Source organism: Eutrigla gurnardus (genome assembly GCF_963514095.1).
Source record: "Eutrigla gurnardus genome assembly, chromosome: 16".
NCBI lineage: Eukaryota > Metazoa > Chordata > Actinopteri > Perciformes > Triglidae > Eutrigla > Eutrigla gurnardus.
In genome coordinates, this window is record NC_139927.1 from 9,287,554 (window position 1) to 9,310,787 (window position 23,234).

The window sequence follows — 23,234 nt, forward strand, 5'->3', positions numbered from 1 at the left end:
AGAGTGAACTTTGACGACATGTCAATTAAGAAAAACACATGCTGAAAGGCTCACATCCCCCCCACTCCACCCTCCACACACACACACACACGCACACACACACACACACACACACACACACACACACACACACACACACACACACACACACACACACACACACACACACACACACACACACACACACACACACTGACCAAGCTCTCAACGCTCATGCACACACATATTTCCCCAGGCAGCAGGTCATTCGGCAGACGCTGCTAGCTGATTGGAACGAGGAGAGGATAAACAGCAGATGGTACCACTGGGAAAAGATGGAACACAATGTGGAAAATGCTCCCTGCCTGGCCGCCACAGGCCGCCACAACCAGGAGAAGGAGTAGATTCTGGGCATGCAGAGCAACAGAGAGGCTTAATGCATGCCGTACAACGTACACAGCATCGGCCCGGGATTGCAGTAGGAGCCCATGTAGTCTCTCATATAATGACATTTGTTTGACTGAATACCCGCTAGGTTGTAGTGTGGGATGTTTTCTCTGTGTGTATACAATTCATACATTGTGTGCACATTATCCCATATTATTCCTCATGATTAAACATTTTTTATCCTTCATTTACCGTAGCAAGAGGGCAGCATGTTTTTCTGCATCTGATTCCACCTTCGGCCAGATGTCTGAAAGGATCTTCGATGCGCCGAGGTTCTCCTTCATGCCTGAATGACACACACACACACACACACACACACACACACACACACACACACACACACACACACACACACACACACACACACACACACACACACACACACACACAGAGTAGCCACCATTAAAGATGAAAGACAATCCATGTTGCTGTCAAACATGAAAAAATGATTGTTGCTAAAATAGTTCAAGGTCGGAAACAGAAATTTGCCTCATTCAGCGAGAGGCGATAGGAGGGCAGGTTGACACCGACTTTCACACTGATCTCACCAGACAGTTCACGGCTCTGACAGAACAGAACATTTGATAAAAGATGCAGTACCATGTGTTCATGAGTACATGTGTGTCACTAAGTGTTTGCCCGTGCATTAAGGGAGTTAAACTCTCTGAAGGGACAGCATGATGGAAGTAAGGTGTCCTCACATCCTCCCTGCACCCGTCCCTACCTACGTTCAGCTCTCGCTTCCCAATAGCCACTTTTCCCCAAATTGATACAGCCATAATAGCAGACCATCGGCCAAGGCTGGCTATCGAGAGATGAAGACCGGCTATCATCTTTAGAACGACAGAGGATGGCTTCCAGACAAACAGACAAAGAGGCAGACAGCAAAGAGTAGAAGCATAACATAAAGTGGAAAAGAGCAAGGTGATGTGTGCTGGGAAATAAGACATTTGAAAAGCCTTTTGTTTAAAAGAAAAGTAAGAACGTGCCTTTCCTAAGTGTAGTGAGAAAGAAAAAAAGATTGGTTATTTGCTATTACTGTAAGTGCCTCTGAAAGCTGCATTTTTTTTGCTTTGACAAGTAAATTAATACAATTTAAGAGAACTTAACCATGACAGGCCTATTTCATAGACCTCAAGCTGTTCAGCCTGTGTGTGTGTGTGTGTGTGTGTGTGTGAGCTTCAAGTCATTGCATGAAATAGAGAATGTCTGGGCGATGAAATGCTGCAAAGACTGGTGCACCTTCACAGTAAGCTAATAATATTATCACCACTTCTGGAGAAAATTGGATTTTAAAAAAATGATTTAACTGAGGAACATTTTAAATTGCCTGCAAACCTGCATGGGAGCATAAGTGGCATTGAAACAGTACAAGAAACAAAAGAAAATATTATTGTAAAGCAACGTTGATGAATCAATTTACAAAAGGAAAAGTGCTCAGTTCTGTCTCTCTATTTATTTTATTATTGAGAGGTTTGGTTATTGATGCAGGAATGCTTTGTGCATTTCCTTCATGTGTGCGTATTTCCCCTCTGTGGCCACCCCTCATCTGTCAGGGTGTATTAGTAAGAGTGGCAGTCTCATCAATACATATTTGTGCCTCTGCTCAGAGGCTCAGTATATGCCATGGGCTAAATCAAACATTGAACGCAAGACACAGGAGGTGTTTCGGTTGCGTTTTCCAACACTAAATAATAATCTACAAAGGAAATCGGGTATTCTGTTTTACTTCCCCTTATTTGGTCCCTTTAGCCTTTACTTCCAACCATGATACTTAATTGTGTGACCATTTGTAATACTAGTAGTCTTAGTCATATAATCACAAGCACATATAGATGGACAACGTACAAGATGAACACATGGCACTTACATGTAGGGGAATGTTCTTTGGGATCAGTGGCCAACAGTGAAGGGTCAGCTGTGAGGGCCTCTAAAGCAAGCTGCTCCCCTGATGTAAGCATCCGGCCTGAAGCCTCACACAGCATGTTGTAAACTGCAGAGTTAAACACCTACACACACAAGAAGACACACACGAGGGATGAATGTGTGCAAATGCTTATTTTTCCAGGTATTTTTTTTTTATATATTTTTGGAATTTACGTCCTCATAAGTATTTGAGAAATTTACCAGCCATCAAAATCTTTCAAGCTCAAGAGACACTAATTAAAAACTTTAAAAGCAATGTGTTGTTTAGATAAAAAGGCTTAGAAAACATGGAATTTGACTAATCAAGCAATTTTCTAAAGTGATAATGATAAGCAAATGCCTACCACCATAGGAGCATACTGTAGGCAAACAAGCTACCTTGTAGTGTTCCTGTTTTTGCAGGCTGGTGTCGATGCTTTGGGGACAGTGAGCCTCTGCTAGAGTTCTTCTGGCTGCTGGCTGGTCCTGCTCATCACTGAAGGAAGACACCACTCTGGACAGAGCCATGAAGATGGCCGAGGCCCGCTCAGTGAAACGAGCACTTTCCTGTTTCAAAAAGGGAAAGTAGTGGGTAAGCATTCGTATTCTGTTTACTGGCAAAAATAAAACAAAGTAAAATAAAAGAACAACGCCTAAAATACCAACATAGTTCGGGGTTAATTTGGGTAGCTAAAACGTAAGAAAGCAGAGGCAGCCTCTTACTACCATGATTTTGATTGAAAATGTAACAGTAAGGACATACTTTGTGTGTTACTAAATTACTATCACTGTCAAGTGATTTCAACCAATAACAGAGGGCCTTGGTTACCTCAGAAAGGTGTGACATGATGGTCTCTTCATCCCCAAAGATGAAAGGTGTCATACCACACAGGTGAATGTGGTAGCCCAGTGCTGCATTTGCGTGGAAGGACAGTACATGGCGCCTGGAGGGCAGAAAAAGAAAACTTTTTAATTTGAATTTTTAACACTATAAATTACTCTAAAAACAGCGAATCCACATCATATAACCTGTGAAACCATTATGAAGACATATACTATTCCTGACTCCCTTTTACTGACTGCATATGTTGCTACAAGTTCAACCAAGGAGTGATGTTGCTTTCTTAGATCATTTACTTTTTTAATATTTAGAGGCCTGAATTTCCTAACAAAAATACAAAATGCTACTTTCTTTTTTCACATGTTTTTAATTAATTAACATGTGAGATAATTATCACACAACATCTGTGATTGATTGACCCCCAGGTTGGGCTCTAGACACTTAACTACTCAGTGGGGCAATGTGTAAATATTAGGCTACTAAATTAACTATTAATATTAGATATCCCACCAACGACTCTGTGGCTACCAAGTTTTTGGTAATATCAACTGCAACTGAATCACAGGGAGAATTCATGAATTTCTGAATAATGGAACCGTTTCTGTCAAGTGATACTGAAGAGGTTTAACAGTCAGAAGTACTGTAGCCTAATTCCCTGTCTGCCAAGTGCCAAGCTGAGTTCACGGGGCCTGGTCAGGCATGAGAGAGTGGAACCCCACTTCCTTGGCCCCATTAGCTTTACATAATTCAGCAATCACAGACTGACTAGATGACTGAACACTGAGGCGGAGCTGGGCTACAGTGGAAGAAAAGAAGACGAAGAGAAGTACAGGAGAGAAGAAAGGAAGAAGAGACAAATGGAAACGGAGCCGAGAAGAAAGGGAGATGTAGAAAGAAGACAGCAGGACACGGGCATACAAAGAGAAGACAAAGGAAGAGATACAAAGAGTGGAACTGCCCAAAAGCATGGACATGTCAGCTTTTCTTGGAGAGAGTGTACTATGGCATGATTAGTTGAGTGCCGTGTGTGTGATTATGGCTCAGTGGTAATTGCACTGCTGCATACCTGCAGCTGACCCCAGAAACTAGGCCCTCTGCTTCTAGGCCAAGTAGCACCCATTAATAGAGACTAGGACGGACGCTTTTTTACTGCTTTTCAGAGCATCTGAGGTAGGCAGATATCCTCTGCTCACTTTATTATTATACTCTGCACAGCTGTAAAAAAAAAAAAATCGCAACAAGAGTGAAATGCTTCCTTTCATCAAAAGATCCCTGGGGTGCTGTACAAAAAATGCATACATTTTTGTAATAGGTTCCCATGATGGGAATTAAAGCTCCAACCTTGGCACCATTAGTGCAACGCTGACAAGCGCTTAGGGTTATTTAGGGTTATGAGGTGTTGGCGCGAGTGGGAAAATGAGATGTGAAGAAATGTGAGAAGGAATATGAAAATCGACATAGATTGATGATAAAACGGCATCAAAGGATTTCCATATGAATTTCACATGATGAGTATTAAGCAAGCCAACTTATGATGAGATTAGACCGGTCACACATGTAAAGCCTCTGTCTTGTATGGTGTAGAATATTTCATTAACATTGCATTGCATATGAAGATCTCAATATTTTATATCGTAACAGATAAAAGAATCAAAGTATGAAATGGCATAGCAAATGATATACTACTGTGGAAGTAGTTTATGGGGATTGCAGAGTCTAGGAAAATAGACTTCTGCCATCCTAGTCTGCTCATGAACTTGATCTAAGACTTTCTTTTTGGTCAATACATGACACAGTTCTCCAGATTCATTAACGCTGTCCTACCCTGGGGGTAAGTTAAGCACGGCTGCCTTTGAGGAGGTGGTCCTGATGGTGAGAACAGGCAGATGACACTTCATACGTTTCCAGGTGTGGGTCTGGGCGGTGAGAACTGCAGGCCTACATGCTGCGGACATTTCCTTTTCTGGAAGAAATAATGTCGCAAAGGCAGTACGTTAAGGTTCTCAAACATCCAGGTCATAGTAATCATTGAAAGCTTGATTGACAAAGAAGAGCAGATGATATTCATGGAATCTTCATACATATTCATGTTATTCATATTTACATAAACTGTGTATTTCAAAGGTTAATATGTATCGTTTGTGTATAGAGAGTTATAATAGCTATTAGCAGCAGGTGTGGAAAAGTTGCAATTACCAATGCACCTACTACCTCAGCAGTGGCATGGATTAATCAATACACAGCACAGTTATGCTGCTTTTATTTCAGAGCCATGGTCGGGCCCTAGATTCTAACTTGCACAAACCTCAGTCAGATAAAGCATAAATTAGTCAGGCGGACTAAATCAGCATATTCAACCAAACAAACCCTCTGCCCCTGCTCTCTCTCTCTCTCTCTCTGCTACTAGTGAATGGAGGTTAACCAGGGGCATGCATTTTTGTCATTTTGCTAACAAGAGGGGGGTGGCGACCCCCCTCGCCCACCCTCAAATCACCTACTCACTGTTAGAGACTTGAGTCAACCTCCTTGTACTGTAAAATCCTTTCGTATCAGAGTATCTGTGTGTGTGTGTGTGTGTGTGTGTGTGTGTGTGTGTGTGTGTGTGTGTGTGTGTGTGTGTGTGTCGTGTGCGTAGATAAATCCTCACTCTCTTCAACTGTATCTCCCCAGAGAAGCAGAGCAGAGAAGCTGACGAGGATCTGGAGAGGTTGCAGGCTGTCCACACACAGGTAGTGAGCGTCTCTCACCCCTGGACACTGGGGGGTGGGGTGGGGGGGGGGGTTGGGTGGGTGGAATACACAGACACTTATCTATTTGAAGGCAGACAAAGGAAACAAGTGAAAGAGAAAAACAAGCCGATAGAAGTGTGGCTAGTGCAAGAGAAGCTGGAGGAAAATACAGAGGAAGAGAGGGGGTGAAGGGGAGGTAAGTGAAGGCAATAAGAAGAGATAGAAAAGAGCTCAGTGAGCAAAAGATGCATTTAAAGTGGCACCTGAACAAGGAGAGGCCAAGACCGTGAATTCAGTTATGTAAGAAAGAACAGCCAGTGAGGAAGACAGTGAGAAGGAAAAAAGACAGGAGACAAAGAGAGTGGCAGAAAAGACAGATAGAGAACAAGAGAAGAGGGAGAGAAGGCATACGTGTCCGGAGTGACAAGCAGAGTCAGCAGTCTACACACAGAAACCTGTGCCCACACACACACACACACACACACACACACACACACACACACACACACACACACACACACACACACACACACACACACACACACACACACACACACACACACACACACAAAAGCTGGAAGTGAAGTGAGACACAGTCCTGCCAATGGATTTACACAATTCCACTGATCTACACGTGGCAGTAACATGCCAAGAGATGCAGCAATACTCCATAAAAGGCAGTGTAGAAGACGACTGCAAGATAAAACTTTTGTTTGTTTACAAGAAAAATCTCCACAAGGCACATTTAGATTTCATTGGTGGGTAGCATGTATTTGCAGACAAGGAATGCACGTTTCTGTGTGCTTGCATGTGTACTTTAGGGCTTACTACAGTAGATGACACAGAGAGGGATCCAGATGAGCGTGTAGATGATCCATTTGAGTCAGTGCCTTTTGCAGTTTTGGGCAAGACGGTGCTCTGTAGACAACAGCAGCCAAATTAACAGAAACATATCCAATAGCAACAGCATTAATGTGTCACAAACACGTGGGGAAATAAAGGGAAAGCTAAGAAAGCACCAGCACTGTCTCTGGGTTATTTAATGATACATACCTTAAAATGAGATTTCTGAATATGATGTGGGTAGATTTGTGGTTTATGGAACACCAACAGAACCCTGGAAGAAAAAAAGAAAATGCATTTTTTATCTTCGTTAATAAAAGCTATGCTTCTAAACACGTCACGACCCTCAACCGATCATTCTTTTTTCATGGCTATCTATGTTTATCTTCTGGTACTGTATGTTTGCAGTACATATGTACATATTTGTGTCTGTGTGTCTGTGTGACTGACTGAAAGCATTTAGCAAAGTCATCTAGGTCCACCCAGGTCTCCTGCAGGATGGGTTTGACAGGAGCCGAGTGTTCCTCAGTTACAGGCTCCTCCGATGCAGTTTTGGGTCGACCTGGAAGGGAGATTCTTTTGTGAATAATATGTAGGTACAAAATATATTATAAACATTTCGTTGGGTAAGTTATTTGGGTGGTGAGGTAGCAGGTTTGCAGTATACACCTGCCTAGCGGAGAGACGGATTATAAAGATAAGTACCATATTTAATATCGTATTACTGCTAATACAAATCTGCACCAGCATCCAAGTTGACTGGTGCTTTTCATGCCACACTTAATACCAAATAGATATAGAATTGCCTGGGAAATCTCCCATTTCAAACTGCTGCCACTAACAAAATGCCTACCCCTTGTGACTCATAGCAAGTTATCAGAGACTCAAATCATTATCTTAAACACACTGAGCCGATTTGGCCAAACTCCCACATAATGGCATAGTGTAAGTGCACATGCACATGCATACTCCCACGCACCGACACCCACCATCTCAATGCATGCAGAGCAAATGATGTGTGCACACTCTCCACACAGACACACACACACACACACACACACACACACAGACACACACACACACAGTTGCTCTGCCCCCAGGCTCTTCTCAAAGCGTGAAGTTTGATCAGAAAGCTGAGGCGGCAAGGGCCAGTGTCTCTGCTGCTGAGCAATGGTGGTCCGCTAACTCAAACTGCAGGTGTTACTAAGCAACTAAACGGGGGCAGAGAGAAGGCAGGGAACTGGCTAGCTGTCATCCGGCATAATTTCAGTCCCATCTTCTTCAAAGTGTCTTGGCCAACCTACGGAAGCATGGAGATGGAGGGAGTGGAGGCGAGAGATGGAAATACTTCCAAAATCGGATTAATAGGACTATGCTGCACAGACGCAGTTCAAGTCCGCCAATAATGAAGACCTTCAGCACATTCATCGTCTACAATAAAACTGTATCCGAGCACCTCTCCGTTCTGGTAGATTAATATTTGACCAAAGGTGAGGCGATCTTGTGTACAGACACAGATTATTTTCAACATGAATGAGTGGACCAGCATTGGAAAAGAACAGCTTTCACCATTGGAGATGTCATCGCTGTCCTTCTTCCTGTCCTTTGCAGTAACCTAAGGGACAAAGAGAAAGAGAGAGAGCGAGAGCAGTGAGTTGCTGCTAGAGTAACACTGCCTGTGATAGGCCTCCGCCCTCTAGTGATTCCATGCCAGCTGTGGTGTTGTGCCATTCTCGCCGAACACCACAGGACACGGGACACAGTTTAATGTGACAAGGGCTGCTGCTGCTCTCCTGCTAAAAACACCACCAGGGTTAGCCACCAGCTCTAATTTATTTGGACTGTCAACGACAGATGAGGAGTTATGTTGTTTAGCATGTTACTTCTCTAGAGGGGTATTACTCAAAAGCTGAATTCATGCTCGTCTGCCCAAAATTATAAAGACACAGAGCTAATGAGTCATTATCAAATCCTCAAAATAATACATTCTTCTGTCTGAGCGATGCCAGAGATGATGTGCTCTAGAAATGGGCACCAGTGCTAGTTTCAAGTGCAAGAAGTGATGCACCTGTACCAACTAGCTGAACTTGCTGAAAGTTGATTTCTTTACTCAGCTCTGAATAAGAGTTATGGCTTTGTGTCATGTAACTTCAAAGCAACACCAGCCAAGACTCCGATGAGTCAGAGTGAGTGAGTGAGTGAGTGTGTGTGTGTGTGTGTGTGTGTGTGTGTGTGTGTGTGTGTGTGTGTCTGTGTGAGTCACCATATATTTTAATAAGTTCTCGGAGTCCGAGACAGACGGAAAGGTGCATTGTGATTGGGAGGTACACTTGACCTCTTTTGTGTGATGTCACAAGAGTGTGTAAAACTCTGAGTCAAGCTCAGGGTCATGTACATCCCACAGCGTGCTATTTATTAGGTTGCTTACCTGCGTCTAGCTGGTGCGTCAAGGCTCTGCTTTTAGAGCAGAAAGCCATTTATGTATCTCTGATCAAATCACAGATATAGAGTGAATATTTCACACTTCCACTGTAGTGTACTCCAAATTCATACATTAAAAATATCAAATGAAATGTCTCTTTTTGGCTATTTTCAGGATATTCATTGATCCCAGAGCCGAGACTGGACTTTGGGAAGTGTAGTTCTCTAGCACAAGTAAACGATTTAGCGATTAATCACATTCCAAGCATTTTAGAGGTTAAAAAGGCACAGTGCACCAGGATCTAATTCTTTTACCCACACTAATGTTGAGTGAGTAGGCCATTGAAGGTATTAGGGATATCATGTGACTCCTCCTTCCCATATTCTAGGAGCTAGGCACAGAAGTGTTGACAGAAACAGAGGGAGGGGTCAAGACAGCAGAAAGCCCTTCTCTCTTGATGTACAGTCCTTCCAGCACGTGACCCACCACGTGCTTGTGAAGAGCGGGAACACACACCAGAGTAAAACTGTGGCACACACACACACAAACCAATCCGCATGAGTGCATGTGCACACACACGCATCAAACGACACATCAAATTAGCATGTCCACACTGCCCTAGCCTAACCGCTCTATAACTGGTCACAGTTACACAAGAGGGCGATTAATATGGACTCTATTTTCTCTCTGTATGCTAGGAGTGAAGTGTAATAATGAACCCCCCAGGAGACGCAGACACTGATGGCTCACCATCTAATTGCACTGCTTTTTTCATCAGCACAGTACACGACCTCTCCCTGTATGAAACCCACGCGCTCACCGCCACGGCCACACACCAGAGATTCTCTTCTCCCGTCTCACTGCGTTTCCTGCTCTGCTTTCATGGCTCCCTGTCCAACTATAACTCCTTTTTTCAATCCGTCTCCCTCTCTTATTCTGTATAGTCGTTCCCCTTCCGTCCTCCTTTCTATTGTTTCCATCCTCGTCTGTGTATCAGTCTGTGTGTCCGCTGCTGCCCCCCAATCTCTCTTTCCCTCACTGGTTCTGTCTTTAGTGCAGATGTGCCGCTGGTCAGTGGTGGCCTGGCTGGGAGACAACAGAAGTGACTTTGAGACTGGGGGATGGCAGCCTTGTTGTGACTGACACACAGAGCAACTCTGATGAGCCTTCAACTGCAGACTTACAGGGCAGACAGAAGAGGGGGGGGACCTAAACAAGGAAATAACATAAATAGGCAACATCATTTTGCAGACACCTGCTACCATCTTGTTGTTGGAGAGATAGTTTCACGCTGGGCTTCACAGATCCTCGTAAATAAATAAATGTCATGGTTTTACACCATTAACTGAGGTTATATGCTCTGTAAATGTTAAACACTGAATGTATAAATCACCTCAGTGATGCAGCAGACAGTACTGTGTACCTCTACTTTGTCTTTGGTGCAGTTTGGCGAGTTAGTCGTGCGTTCAGTTGCATCAGGCCCAAGGCGTTCCCGGCGTTCGGCCTCCTCTCTCTCAGCAACGGAATCCAGAGGGGATCCGTAGGAACGTTGGCTCCGGGCGCTCTGCCTGTCCTCTCTGACACACAAAGACACGCATTCATCGCTACATGTTATGTGTACAGCACATGCATGCATCATGTCATATAATCGCAACATACACGCATCTCATCTCATGGTCACACATTTAGAAGCAATGCCTCATATCATCTGCAATTGAGTCATGCATGTCACATTATAGACATCAAATGACACACAACATTTCCCCCTGTCACACTTTAATCGCTTTGATCTGAGATTTATTTTTTTTAGCTGAAGCATGTTGGCAAAGATGTCTTTCAGCGGCTACAGTAATAGTCAAGTGGAAACAAATCAATCTTTATAGCAATGCAAGCTTCAACGCCTATATATTTTGAATTCAACTGCTGTCTGTTGGCAGGGAGAATGGAGGCGGGGGGGGGGGGGGGGGGGGAGATGGAGGCACAGTGAGAGGGTGTGAAAAAGATTAACGTGATCATGATAATGTAGTTTATTGATCCCCAGACGGAGGCTGTTTCTTGCTTTCCTACTGCAGTGAGGTCACGGCGAAGGTTAGCGAGTATAGCAAAGGGAAACGCTCTTTACCTAAAACAATAGAAGAGCAGGGCAACAGAAAATATTTGTTTCATTTCTCAGTTTCAGATCAGTTAAGTGTACACACAGCTCAGGGATTGGGCCACTGCTGCTCTCGACACGACAGGAGAGAAAAGCGCTGGCAACCTCAATGAACTGCTCTGGTTTTGACGAAGGAAGCTCTGCAAAAAGAGAAAAAGGGAAAGAAATATCTCACACAGCATTCCAGAACTGTTTTTCCACACTCTGACTCTTTTTTACTGCAATTTTTTTTTTGGTTTGATCCAGAGATCAGCTGATGTCAGATATGCCTGTGCCAGCAGCTATTTTCATTACAGAAATATTGTAACCATCCTCCTCCTTTTTCATTTCAGCATGCAGTACTGTATGCCCTCTGTACTGCAGGTTCTAAATCGCCTGCATTAGCACTCACTTTCCAGTCATATTTATTTATGACATTCACCTACACTCACAAAATTTGTGCTTTTCTATCTGTTTGATATCCTCCCCTGCATCCTCCTCCTGGTTTCCCCCTGAACACTTATTTTTTTTACAAACGTGATCTCGTTTCCTGTCTCTCACTCACTTTGTGGTTCATCCGTGACCGTGATCTTCTTTCGCTGGCGGATGAGTTTCCATTTGGGTACAGGTGGAGGTTTGGGTGGTGCCTCCAGCGGGCATGCCCGGGTTCTTGTCAACAGGACAATGTGGCTGTACAGCAAGGAGAGGCCGTACCGTCGAAAAATCTCTGAGGAATTAGCCTTAGAGAAATTCACAGAAATAAACACAGCACTCTCTCATGGGCATTCAAAAATAGAGATTTAAAATGTATTCTCCCATATTGAAAATGACTGTCACCTGTAATCAAGAGTGGAGGTGATATACTGTCGCCTCACACCTCCAACAAAAAGAAATCCTGTCAAACAATTAGCCTTAGCATGGGTGTAAATAATAAAACAAGTGAAGCCTGTTGAGGCGAAGCATCCAAATAGAACACACCATGGCCCCAGGTCACAAGCGCTGTTCTGTTTCATCTACACCACCCACTGGTACTTTGGGGCTCCAGTACATTTTTTACATCACTGTGCCATATGACAGAGGTGACTAAGAACTTGAAACACAGTTATATGTTTTCCCATTGTTGAATGTGTGAGTTAATTGCATATAAGTTCCACCATTTTTTAAACGAATTATATCAACACAAAAACGAGCGAGAATGTCCCCATGAAGGGGAAATCTTAAATTTGAGCTGAAATGAAAAAAAAAAAGCCTTTTAGAACCATTTTAGATCACAGCCCTTGTCATAACGTGCACTTTAGCAATGTATGCCAAAACAATCGCAAAAAGAACAATTTCTTTCTATTTTTATGACAATCCATTATATTTTTCTTCCTAGAAAACAAAATATGACGCATGTTTACAGCAGCTAGAACCAGCCAGTTTCAACCAATAATATGACATCCATCCATCACTCAATCGGCAACTTCGGCTCTGCACAGAGAGAGAGAAGGTCATGAGCTAATCTTTCAAATCAAATTCTTCCGTTATGTCCTGCCTGCCTATCCTTCACTCTGAAATACGTCACGGTACTGAAGCAAGAAACTCTAATTTGTATTGTGTAGGTCATTAATACTACTCCTTATTAGAGAGTAGATTTTGCTTTTCCTCTCCACATCCTGTAGACATTTTGGCCATATTGCATTCAGATTATTCTACTGTAAGCATCCAAACCTGCGATAAACATAGCCACAAGATAGAAACGAAAAGAGAAAAGACGTACCTTTCCTCCAAACCCAAAGTAATTGTTGCATGGCTGTAAAGGGTAGTAGCTTGCACAGACCACTACCCCGGGGGTTCCTGACAAACGCACACAAAGAAGACTGATGTAAGTGCAGGTAAAGCCCGTAGGAATGAAGAAACTCAGATAAACACACACATTCTAATATGGACATATTGATACAGTGAAACGTGGTGCCTTCTATCAAAGAAAAGTAAGGCTCATAAAGTTACCAAATCAATGTAAAGTGTAAGCCTGGAGATGTGAAAGCACTATTGGCCTCCACAGGTATAAATAAGGCAATGAGAGAGTATCTAGGCTATCGTGGATGTCCCTCTCCCTCTCATATGGTGCATCAGGGAGGATATGGTATGAGGAGCATGTGGACGAGAGACATGGAAAATCAATTTGAAGGACGATGATGAAGAGGGATGGGAGCACTGCTACAGTAATATAAAGGCTACCCATTAAGAATTGAATAGAGAAGTGGTTCCCATGCTGCATAGCGATTTATGCATTCCAATGTATTCATTTGATGGAATACTATTGGGCACCAAAACAGCGAGGAAGAATATCACAGGGATTTTTTTGTGTTTGCATGCTTGTATGTGACTCATTTCCCTAAAGGACGTATGTTCTGTGAAGTAACAGCCATTGTGCATGCATGTTATTACAATATGTTGGTAATACCCAACACTTTAACTATTGTAAACACGAGGAATTGTAGGAGAGCCCCCGAGGGACAGATTAATGGCAGAATGAGCAGGTGGGTAAATATGAGTGCAAGAGTGAGGAAATGTAATTCATACTTCGGCCTCACGTTGATGTGAATGTGTTGCATTTCTTCTTTAAATTAATTGCAGAACCTTAATAAAGCCTACTGTATGCATCATGACCTGAAACAACTCCAAGACACACACTCTTCTCTGAGGACGTGTTTCACTCTTGCCATAACCACAGTGGACTCGGGAGGCTCTTCTGCCCAGCAGGAACACCAAATAATTCACCCTGCCACTACTCCCTCTGCTGGTTTATTTATAGTCCGCCATACACGCATTATCCCTCCCCGTGCTTCATAATACATGAGCTTGGGAAAACAGGAAGTGATGCTTGAAACAACAAGAAAAGGGGCAGAAGGGCACTGGCTGAGGAATTAGGGTATTTTGTAATAAGGCATGTCAGTGGACTTAGGCCTGAAGTTTTTCCCCGTCCTCAATAAATCAAGCAATATTAATGTTCAAATGTATACGGGTGAGAACTGGAATAAGAGAATCGAAAGAGAATTGAATCATTGATAAGCATGAGTTTCTGTTGGGCAATGAAATATTAATTGTCATGCCCCATAGTGCTTGAATTATGAATGTAGAGGGGGGAAAATAGAGATTTCCACACTGCGCATTCACATACATATTGTATACAAATATACTGTATAGTTCATATATACAGGCACACAACTCATTTATACAGTTTTCCAAAGAACCCGCTGCTAAATTAAGAAGCTGTACTAAAGTATAATGTGCCTACAAATGATCACAATCTAATGGATGATTGATTTAATCAACTCACTCATTTAAATGTGCAAGCAGAGTGTGTAATTGAGATGTATGTTCCCGGGTATGCACGTGAGGATAATTGTATGCCTTTCTCAATTTGTGCATGTGTGTGTGTGTGTGCGTGTGTGTGTGTGTGTGTGTGTGTGCGTCTGACTATGGCATAATAATTCACACCTTTACTTCTCTCTTGCTTCGGCAGCTGACTCTCACTGTTATTAAAGGTGGAATCTCTCCCTGCAGGTGGATCTGCAGTCTGCGGATTCATCTCCGGCAAACTCTCATCCTGGTGTGTGAATGTGGGGATGGTGTCTTGTAAGAAATCCCAGGTTTTTCCCGTGCATGTAGACCTGAGAGGAGGTAAAATAAACCAGGTTACAGGCTACATTATTATTACTTTCAACTCTTTTCTTTTTCTTTTTTTTAATACCTTTTTTTGTGTTGGAACCAACTGCATTTCGGAGTTTTGTTGATTGTAAATGTTTGGAATAAGTGAAGGAGTACTTATGTTGAGCCGTCATGTCTATTGTTGAGCTTACAACACCATGACTTCCAGATGAAATCTACTATTTCTGCACTCTATAGCAGTTTCTGTTCCCGTTACTGTGTATATCCCTCTGTTTTGAATACAATGGGCTGCAGTACTTTCATAAACATTTTTCTCTTGCTTGATGACAAAGCACGTAAAGCAATCCTCTCTCCACTTCGACACATCCTTCAGAAGATATTCTCTACTGAAGTATTTGTATAGCACATTTCATACACAAAGGCAATGCAAAGTGCCTTATGTAATTCTTTAACGACATTTTTTTTAAACAGCATGAACACATTCAAATGCAAATTTTTAAAAAAAACAAAGATTTAAAAACAAAAATGAACCTCCCAGACACATTTTGAAGATTCTAGTGAGCAATGGAGTTGGACCCGGTTCCTAGCCTCCTTACCATGCCAGATTTATGGGTCGCCTTAGGACACTTCCTGACAGCATTGGGCAAAGCAAATCAGAATAATGAGCAAAATGTTTATGTGTGAAATGTCATGTTATTTTGTTTAAAGAATAACACTTACTTGTAAGTTTTAGTGACCATTTAAATTATGTCCAGCCTTACTTCTAATGTGCGGAGGACACGTGAAAATCTGATATTCAAAAAAATTTCACTGTGTTTTTTTTTTTGTCTCCACAGCTGATGACAAAGCAGCTCACTCAGGGTTGAAATCTGGCTTGGATTGCATTATGTACTTCTCCTTTTTGAATAGTTCTAACTCCAACTTGTTAGCTCAGTAGTTGTGGAAGGTAGAGCCAGTGGCTGATAATGATGCACCAGAGCAGAATATTGACTCTTTTTTAAATATTTATTCATGCGAGGACAACAGCAAAAAAATAGAGAATTTTTGTAGAAATGCTGGTTGAAATTAGGAGATGATGTAAATAAAATCGTGTGTGTGTGTGTGTGTGTGCATATATGACTACAAATCCGTTTGTCACAAATCAATCCGCACCACAGACGCGGTCATGCTCAGTGCTTGTACGTGTTGATAGATTTCACAGGCGACCCACTAACAGCAGCTAACCTGCTGAGCAAGAGAGAACAACACTCCCCAGCTTCACTTCAAAACACTGTTCCCCCATTAAAGTTCCATCACTGACAAGCTGAGATTCTCCACTCCATACTGCCTCTCCTCCCCCTTTATCATATGGAGTGACTTTCCATGTTATTGTAGACAGATGCACTCCTCTCTCCCTCTTTGTTCCAGTATACTTTATAAAATAAGGAAATGTGCCGCTACCTTTATTGTGATATGAGGGATGTTTATGTACAACATTTAGAGCAAGAGATGCAGAAGCCAGAGGTACCAGAATAGACCAATGAGGACCTTACTTTAATGGACAGATTTCAGGGATCCAGCCGGTGAGGGTATGGATGAAGGTGAACTCACCCACCTCCCCGGAGACCTCGGACACTACACTGAGAGACACACAAAGAACAGTAAAAATAAATAAATAATTAAGACAGAGAGACAACTGTGCAACCAACCAGTGAGTCCATTCAAACTACCCATAGTGGCATTTGCACTGTTCTCAAATGGAACTTGTGAGCTCACGGTTTCAATATGTGAAATTGCAAATATGCTCGGTGCTCAAGTGGTTTAACTCATGACAATGATGTTGCGAGTCAACTGACAACAAAAACAGATGTCACTACCGAAGAATGGGGTGTTCAAATAGACTCTTGTCCGTCGGTAAGTTGATAAACGTGATGCAGCATCACAAGCACAAGCAAGTCAACAGAACCTGGACCTTTTCTACCTAGTCTGTGTGACTGAACGTCAAGGATACAAGCTCAGCTTATGTTCTACATTTCGATATTTGTCATTCATGTACGGTTACTACTATTGAAGTTTCTCAAATTGATTTTGAGGAGTGTTTGTGTATCGTTCGCACACAATTCTCAGTTCAAACAGATGGCTGCAGCAGCACTAATCGGTCCACAGTTATCAGACCAAGTGACATTAATATAACTTGATCAGTAATGTCACAGATCAAAACCTCTACAAAAAAAATACTCCCCGACTAGTGAGCTGTCAAAATCATTACTGCTTTTCTGAGGAGACCCAGCAGACACCTGGGCAAAGTTTAGTGCTAGTTCACTATGAAGAACTTTCACGATGCATCATAAATGATTCACTGGAAGAAAGGCTCCTTTGTTTCCTGTTTTGGATGAAACATTTATGTCCCGACCTTTTGTGGACACAGCCACCTTTACACACGCCATGTCGCCCCGTCACGGACGCGCACACTGCATGTCTGTCACCGAATTTAAGACAGCCCAAGGCCGAGATTAGGCGAGGCGGAGGTTTGGCGAAATCAGCAAAACGCACTAATTTCATTAGCTTCAACATGACATGTGTGTCAGTCAGGAAATTAACCTCCTGAACCCTGATTTAAAATGCTCCTTCATTAACCTTGGTAAGGTGTATTAACAGAAATGTTGTTCATCGTGAATCACTGAGTAGCAATGCATTACCACTTAGTTCCAATAGTACCTCCCACTTTACTGAAGCAGGGTTAGTGTACTAGTATAAAGGGTGCATAGTGTGTGGTGTATTTTTACACTGGAGCTTATTAGTCGGGGTGCAATGGATCACAAAACTCATGGCTTGGATTGTAACACAGTTTTCAGTCACGCATTACACCAGCAGAGAAAGAAGTGTAGCAAATACAACCTTTAGAGATGCTCCGATCACATTTCTTTCTTGCCAATGAGTCATATGGGCAGATTGTTTGTTGTATCAGCTGGTATATACGACTTCAGACTATTTTTGTCAGTGGAAATAATGGATTGTATTTTTATAGATAAAAAAAAAAGATATTGACATAAGTAGATTTAATGACGTATTAAAGCTGCTTCCAGCTTCTGTGTGGAGTTTACATTCTCCATACGCGGATCAACTCTAGTCTGTTACTGCAGTGGGTACATACTCTGGAATAAGTCTGTTGTTCAGCCCTCTGATTTAAGACTATTATAACAGTTTCCCAACACCTTGAACTGAGATGTTTATGTATGTTTCCCTTGTGATTTGCACAGTAACTCACTTTGTGTTGGACACCTTAATGAGAGCCTTGGCCAACAACATCGGCCACAGCTCTGACTGACAGGTGGAGGCGGGCAGAAGGAGGTTGTTTTCTTCATCAAATGGCATAGAGTCATCCACTGTAATCTTCCTCCAACAACCCTAAAAGCAAAGGAGATGTTAGAGGTTATACAACAATCAATGAGACTACTAGTCATCACAGCAAACACTAGTCAAGTTTAACTTGGAGGTGGTGAAGTGAAGTCATGCACCCGTGGTGTAGTTTATAGCCTAACGTTAGCGTTTTACGTCTGGAATTTTTTTATTTATGCCTCAAAAATCATAAAAGTGGGGTAACATCTTGAAACTGACAGAAAATGCTTTTTGCTATATGCACTGATTGATTGATATTTGAGCTGCGGTTATATTCACAACTCTGTCTGTCACACCAGAATGGAGATTTGCCTTCAGGCTGAGCACAGAAGTGGCACTGGCATCAGCTGATCAGCCATCAGCCGATTCATCCATGCATATCATCGTCATTTCACTGATGCATCATCAGGTCGGCTATCAGCTGACTATCATCATCCAATCACATTCATGCAAGTGCATTAGGTAGCGATACAATCCTAAATTTTACTTTGGAAAAGTATGCCTTCATGCCAACACTGACGTTTGGTATCGTCAACTACACATTAACAGGTTGAATCTGTAACATAGTGTTCTATTATTTGCTTTCCCGGCAGAATTCTCAGGTGACTCATATAAATAGTTTTTGTACCAGGCTGTAAACATGTTTATTTCCACTTTAACATGGCCATTTGACAAACCTCAGAACCGGAGGTTGACGCTTGATACAGAGGAGCTGATGTGATTGCCCAAGGACGATAACGGCCCCTAGCACATCTACTGCTGATTCTACTGCCTCCAATTTCACAGTGTGACACAGGTGTGACAACGATCACATTTCCCCCCCCAGATTCCAACACCTCTCCTAGCATTAGTTACCCTATGCTTGCATATCCTGTTTGGTGTCGGAGCTCGTTATATGCTGTCTGTGGCGTAGTCTGTCTACTGGCCATCTGGGGCAGTTTCACACTGCTTGGAAGGAAAAAGCAGCACAAGCAGGTGATAATCTGACTGTCTGTTCATAGCTGCGCCTCTCCTTATCTATAAGAGAAGTATGCGCATGCTAGACTATATACAGTGTTTTTTGCTTGTTCTTCAAGCTTCTTGTCAAACCATCGCCTCGAGGAGGAGCTCCATGTGTTCGCAAAACATTGTGAAAGGGCAGGTTATAGGAAAGAGGAGAAAAAGGGGAGGACTTGTAGAATAGTAAAAAAAAAAACACAGGGTGAGAAAATGAGAATGTAATGGTTATTTACAGCGGCGTGAACAAGGAGAAATATTGGTGTGGAACAATACAGATTTAAATGAGCAGGGAAGAAAAGGAGTAGCCTATGAGCAAAAACAGGCGAGGAAATGGGAAAAGCCGGTGGGGGGCTGGGAGCTTAATGCCATCTAAACAACCATCTGTTAGCGTGCTATGGTTGGCACGGGGACTGCTGCCTACAACCGTGTCATGCTTGTTTGTCAAGGCAAGAGTCACAGTGTTAACAGAACACCATCATTTTTGGCGCCGTCTTTTTTTCACTCTCTCTCTCTCGCTGACCCAAATTGTTGTGCTGGAAGAAGTTCCCTTTCTGAAATGACACAGTGATGTAGTGTCCACCACTTAGAGGTCGGTGGCAAGCAACACACACACGGGTGCTCGCGAGCCAGTAACTTCACGCTGTGTCCCACTGCAATGATGAGATTTACTTAGAAGCAAAAATCTGTATAATCGTTAACACACTCACATAAAATCAATATGATGTCTGCTCCCGTGGACTTACTGGACATAGATACCCGACTTGAGCCCGGCTCTCTAAGAACCAGTTGACTCCAGCAAAGTCTTATCTATTCATCAGGCAATATATGAAGCCTGGCCGCTTTTGGCACAGTAGTGAGACTGATTGATTTGAGCTCTGGATAAGACTTTCTCATCCATCCCCCAATCCCTCAGTCCATCCCCATCCCCCCCCCCCCCCCTCATCTGCTGCATCATACTGAGTCGTGTCTGCCCAACAATAAAATGCCATTTTAGGTCATCCATTCCTTCCAGTGTGCATCTAAAAATGTGCAATTAACAAAAAGACATTCTGAAGGAGTCAGAAATGTTGAGTTTCTAAAAACTAAATCTTAAATGACTGTGTATGAAAGGCTGTGCATGTGTGTGTCTGTGTCAGGCTCACCATCCAGTACAGTCTGACCACGTATTTCCCATGGTTGTTGTAGAGCGGCACATGACCTTTCACCACTTTACACAGCGAGTAGATGTGTTCCCAAGGTCTCCAACCATCTTGTTCTTCAAACGTGCCGTTGTGCAGCGTCCAAACAATATGGATCTCACTGATGATCCACCTCATCAGCTTGATTATAGGTGGAGGAGAGAAGGGAGGGAAAGGTCATCATGAGTTCAACAAATACCAACCAATCTTTAGATCAATCATTCACAAAGTCAATAGGCGCCATTACCACACTCTGATTCATTTCTGTCATTCAAACGTGAACCCATCAGACATCTCAATCACACCCTCAAGCGCTGATCAATACTGGTCACCGAAAAGTCAGTGCAATCGTTCAAGTAGCACAAGAAAAGTTGACACTAACCTCACTGCACATCAGGTGATCATTGGGGGATTTGAGGTCAAAGGTCATTTGATTTTCAACAACAGTGGGATCCTAAAATAAAGTAGATCACTCTTTTCATTGTAGGCACAGAATGATACATTTTTAAAACATTCACAGGAAAATGACTACAAACTCAGGTTGTTACACCGTGTGGTAGCATCCGAACATATCAGAATCATCAATTATAATAACAACATGAATGTTGAACTAAGTAAATAGACGTTACCATGTAACTCATTAAAAATGAATTAATAGGTGTAAAGTAATGAGAGATCAGCTGGAGGCCAGGGAGGTTTTTCTCTCATCATCACAGCAGCTCGGAGTGAGATCCAAATTTAAAATATCTCCCTTCGTAAATACAAGCTGGTACAGACTGACGAAGAGAAAGTTTCACAGCAGAGCCGACGCGTCGCCTGCATCTGCGAGGCTGATTGCTTTTGTGATTAGCTCGCGTTGCTCTTGTATGAAATTAATGAATGCTTTTGACATCTTGAGCACAATGGCAGCTTATGACCTGGCATGGGCTAATTCAAAAAGCAGGAAGCTTCCGGTAATTGCTCAATACTGCACTGCAGAGAGGGGTAACAGAAAAGGGGAGCCATGCAATTAAAACTTCATTGGGAGGCGACTAGAGAGCAGATTCGCTTAGCTACATTTCACACTCTGTGGAAAAGAAATACACTTTGTCAATACATCTAATGGCTGCGACCAACAGTTACTTTTTGACGATTAATCCGTCTATGCAATTCCTGTCTATTTGTCCTTTAATCTACAACATTTTTAATAAAATAGCCACAAAGGGCTCCAAAAATTGGTTAATTCTTCCAAACATTAATCCAACAATCCTTGGATTTGATTTACAGTGATATGAGAGGGAGAAAATAGCAGGTCTTTACTTGAACCAATAAATATAATACATTTTTCCTTTCAGGTGACAATAAATCCTTATTAGCACTTATTTGTATTTGTACATGACAGTATCATGGCCCCTGTTTATTATTGTTATGTGTTTCAACTGCTATATAGTGTGGTAACAATCCATAAACCACTTTTATCATAATGTAATATCATTTTTGTAGACAGATACTATCCCAGAAAGCCATATAATCAACAAAGAAACATGAAGGTTACCGCGTTGACAATAAACTCTGCAGGACGCTTCCAGGAGTGCACTTTCAAGGATAGAGGCAGGGTCATTTTCCCCTCAGGATCTTCAAAAAATGGCTGCAAAAGCAAACAATAGCGAATGAGATATGAATTTATCAATTTTCCAGGTCGCTGTACAGTAAATGTAACCATTTCATCCATTTACAGCATTGTGATTCTTGTTTGTCTTTCCATCTTCGGATCCTTTACTTGAGTCCCATTTCTCCTTGTTCACTTCTGCATCATTCCACTCGGGCCAAATGGGAAATTTGCATCTCCATGCACCTCCCAGGCTCTCATTGGAACTGGCTGCTAGAGGCGACGCTCTGAAACGATGACACACGACTATTCATTTCATCGGTTCCTGGCATCCTTTTAGTCAATATTTAGCAGCAAAATTAGTCAACTCAGTAGCAGAGAATCAGTCTAGAGATCCCTGTTTACCCTCTCATAGTGGAAGTGATGTTAGCTCGTAATGGTGGTAGTTTTTGTCATTAATTAGCACATACTGGGTGTTTAACACACACACACACACACACACACACACACACACACACACACACACACACACACACACACACACACACACACACACACACACACACCACATCTCTTCACAAATCACTGCTAGGCTTTTTGACTTCCAGCACAAGATAGACAGGCAACGTTAGAATGTAACTAGCGTCACATAGTTGTGTTATTTTACTCAATGAAACAGCCACAGTTAAAATGTGACGTTCTGTCACGGTTAGCTAGCTTCCAGAATGCTAACATTAGCTAGTCTGGTTCATTTTGATGACACATTGCTAACGCTGTTGCTAATTAGCCAACCCAACTCACTCAGCCTGTCGCACGGGTGAGGCTTTACTGAAGGAGGACTCCTTCCTCTTGAGTTGTGAGGCCATTACACTCGGCGTGAAACATTAACACGCGTTTTAAACAAGAAGAAGGCGAGCCAACCAGCCTGTCGGAAGAGCATTTGTTGGGTCGTGCTTCTCCTCTTAAAAGTTTCCTCGTTGCTAGACAACGGGGCTGCGACGTGGGCGTGGTCTGGGGCGTTCGCGGCACCTGTTCCTTTTACGAAACAACCAGTTGTACAGTTACTTCAGAGCGACGCTAACAGATTAAACCGATTATTGCTGTGTATTTATATTTATATTTCCCTGGAAGCCGTGGATT

The 23,234-nt window shown here is 42.6% G+C and overlaps 1 protein-coding gene across 1 annotated transcript in view; it reads right to left on the bottom strand.

The window, feature by feature from the left end:
• The window catches only part of adgb (androglobin), a 34,569-nt gene extending 11,545 nt beyond the window's left edge, over window positions 1-23,024 (bottom strand). The window contains exons 1-22 of the mRNA XM_084031147.1: window positions 22,896-23,024; window positions 22,222-22,381; window positions 22,041-22,133; window positions 20,889-20,960; window positions 20,471-20,647; window positions 18,199-18,338; window positions 16,484-16,570; window positions 14,781-14,953; window positions 13,057-13,133; window positions 11,863-12,037; window positions 11,365-11,458; window positions 10,590-10,743; window positions 8,314-8,359; window positions 7,195-7,306; window positions 6,955-7,018; window positions 6,730-6,819; window positions 5,820-5,928; window positions 4,997-5,135; window positions 3,161-3,275; window positions 2,731-2,898; window positions 2,297-2,435; window positions 619-712 (exon numbers count right to left, since the gene is read on the bottom strand). Of these exons, the coding sequence (XP_083887273.1) occupies window positions 619-712; window positions 2,297-2,435; window positions 2,731-2,898; window positions 3,161-3,275; window positions 4,997-5,135; window positions 5,820-5,928; window positions 6,730-6,819; window positions 6,955-7,018; window positions 7,195-7,306; window positions 8,314-8,359; window positions 10,590-10,743; window positions 11,365-11,458; window positions 11,863-12,037; window positions 13,057-13,133; window positions 14,781-14,953; window positions 16,484-16,570; window positions 18,199-18,338; window positions 20,471-20,647; window positions 20,889-20,960; window positions 22,041-22,133; window positions 22,222-22,381; window positions 22,896-22,960 (2,543 nt within the window). The 5' untranslated portion in view covers window positions 22,961-23,024. The remainder of the gene's footprint in view (window positions 1-618; window positions 713-2,296; window positions 2,436-2,730; window positions 2,899-3,160; window positions 3,276-4,996; window positions 5,136-5,819; window positions 5,929-6,729; window positions 6,820-6,954; window positions 7,019-7,194; window positions 7,307-8,313; window positions 8,360-10,589; window positions 10,744-11,364; window positions 11,459-11,862; window positions 12,038-13,056; window positions 13,134-14,780; window positions 14,954-16,483; window positions 16,571-18,198; window positions 18,339-20,470; window positions 20,648-20,888; window positions 20,961-22,040; window positions 22,134-22,221; window positions 22,382-22,895) is intronic.
• Between the last annotated feature and the right edge of the window lie 210 nt (window positions 23,025-23,234).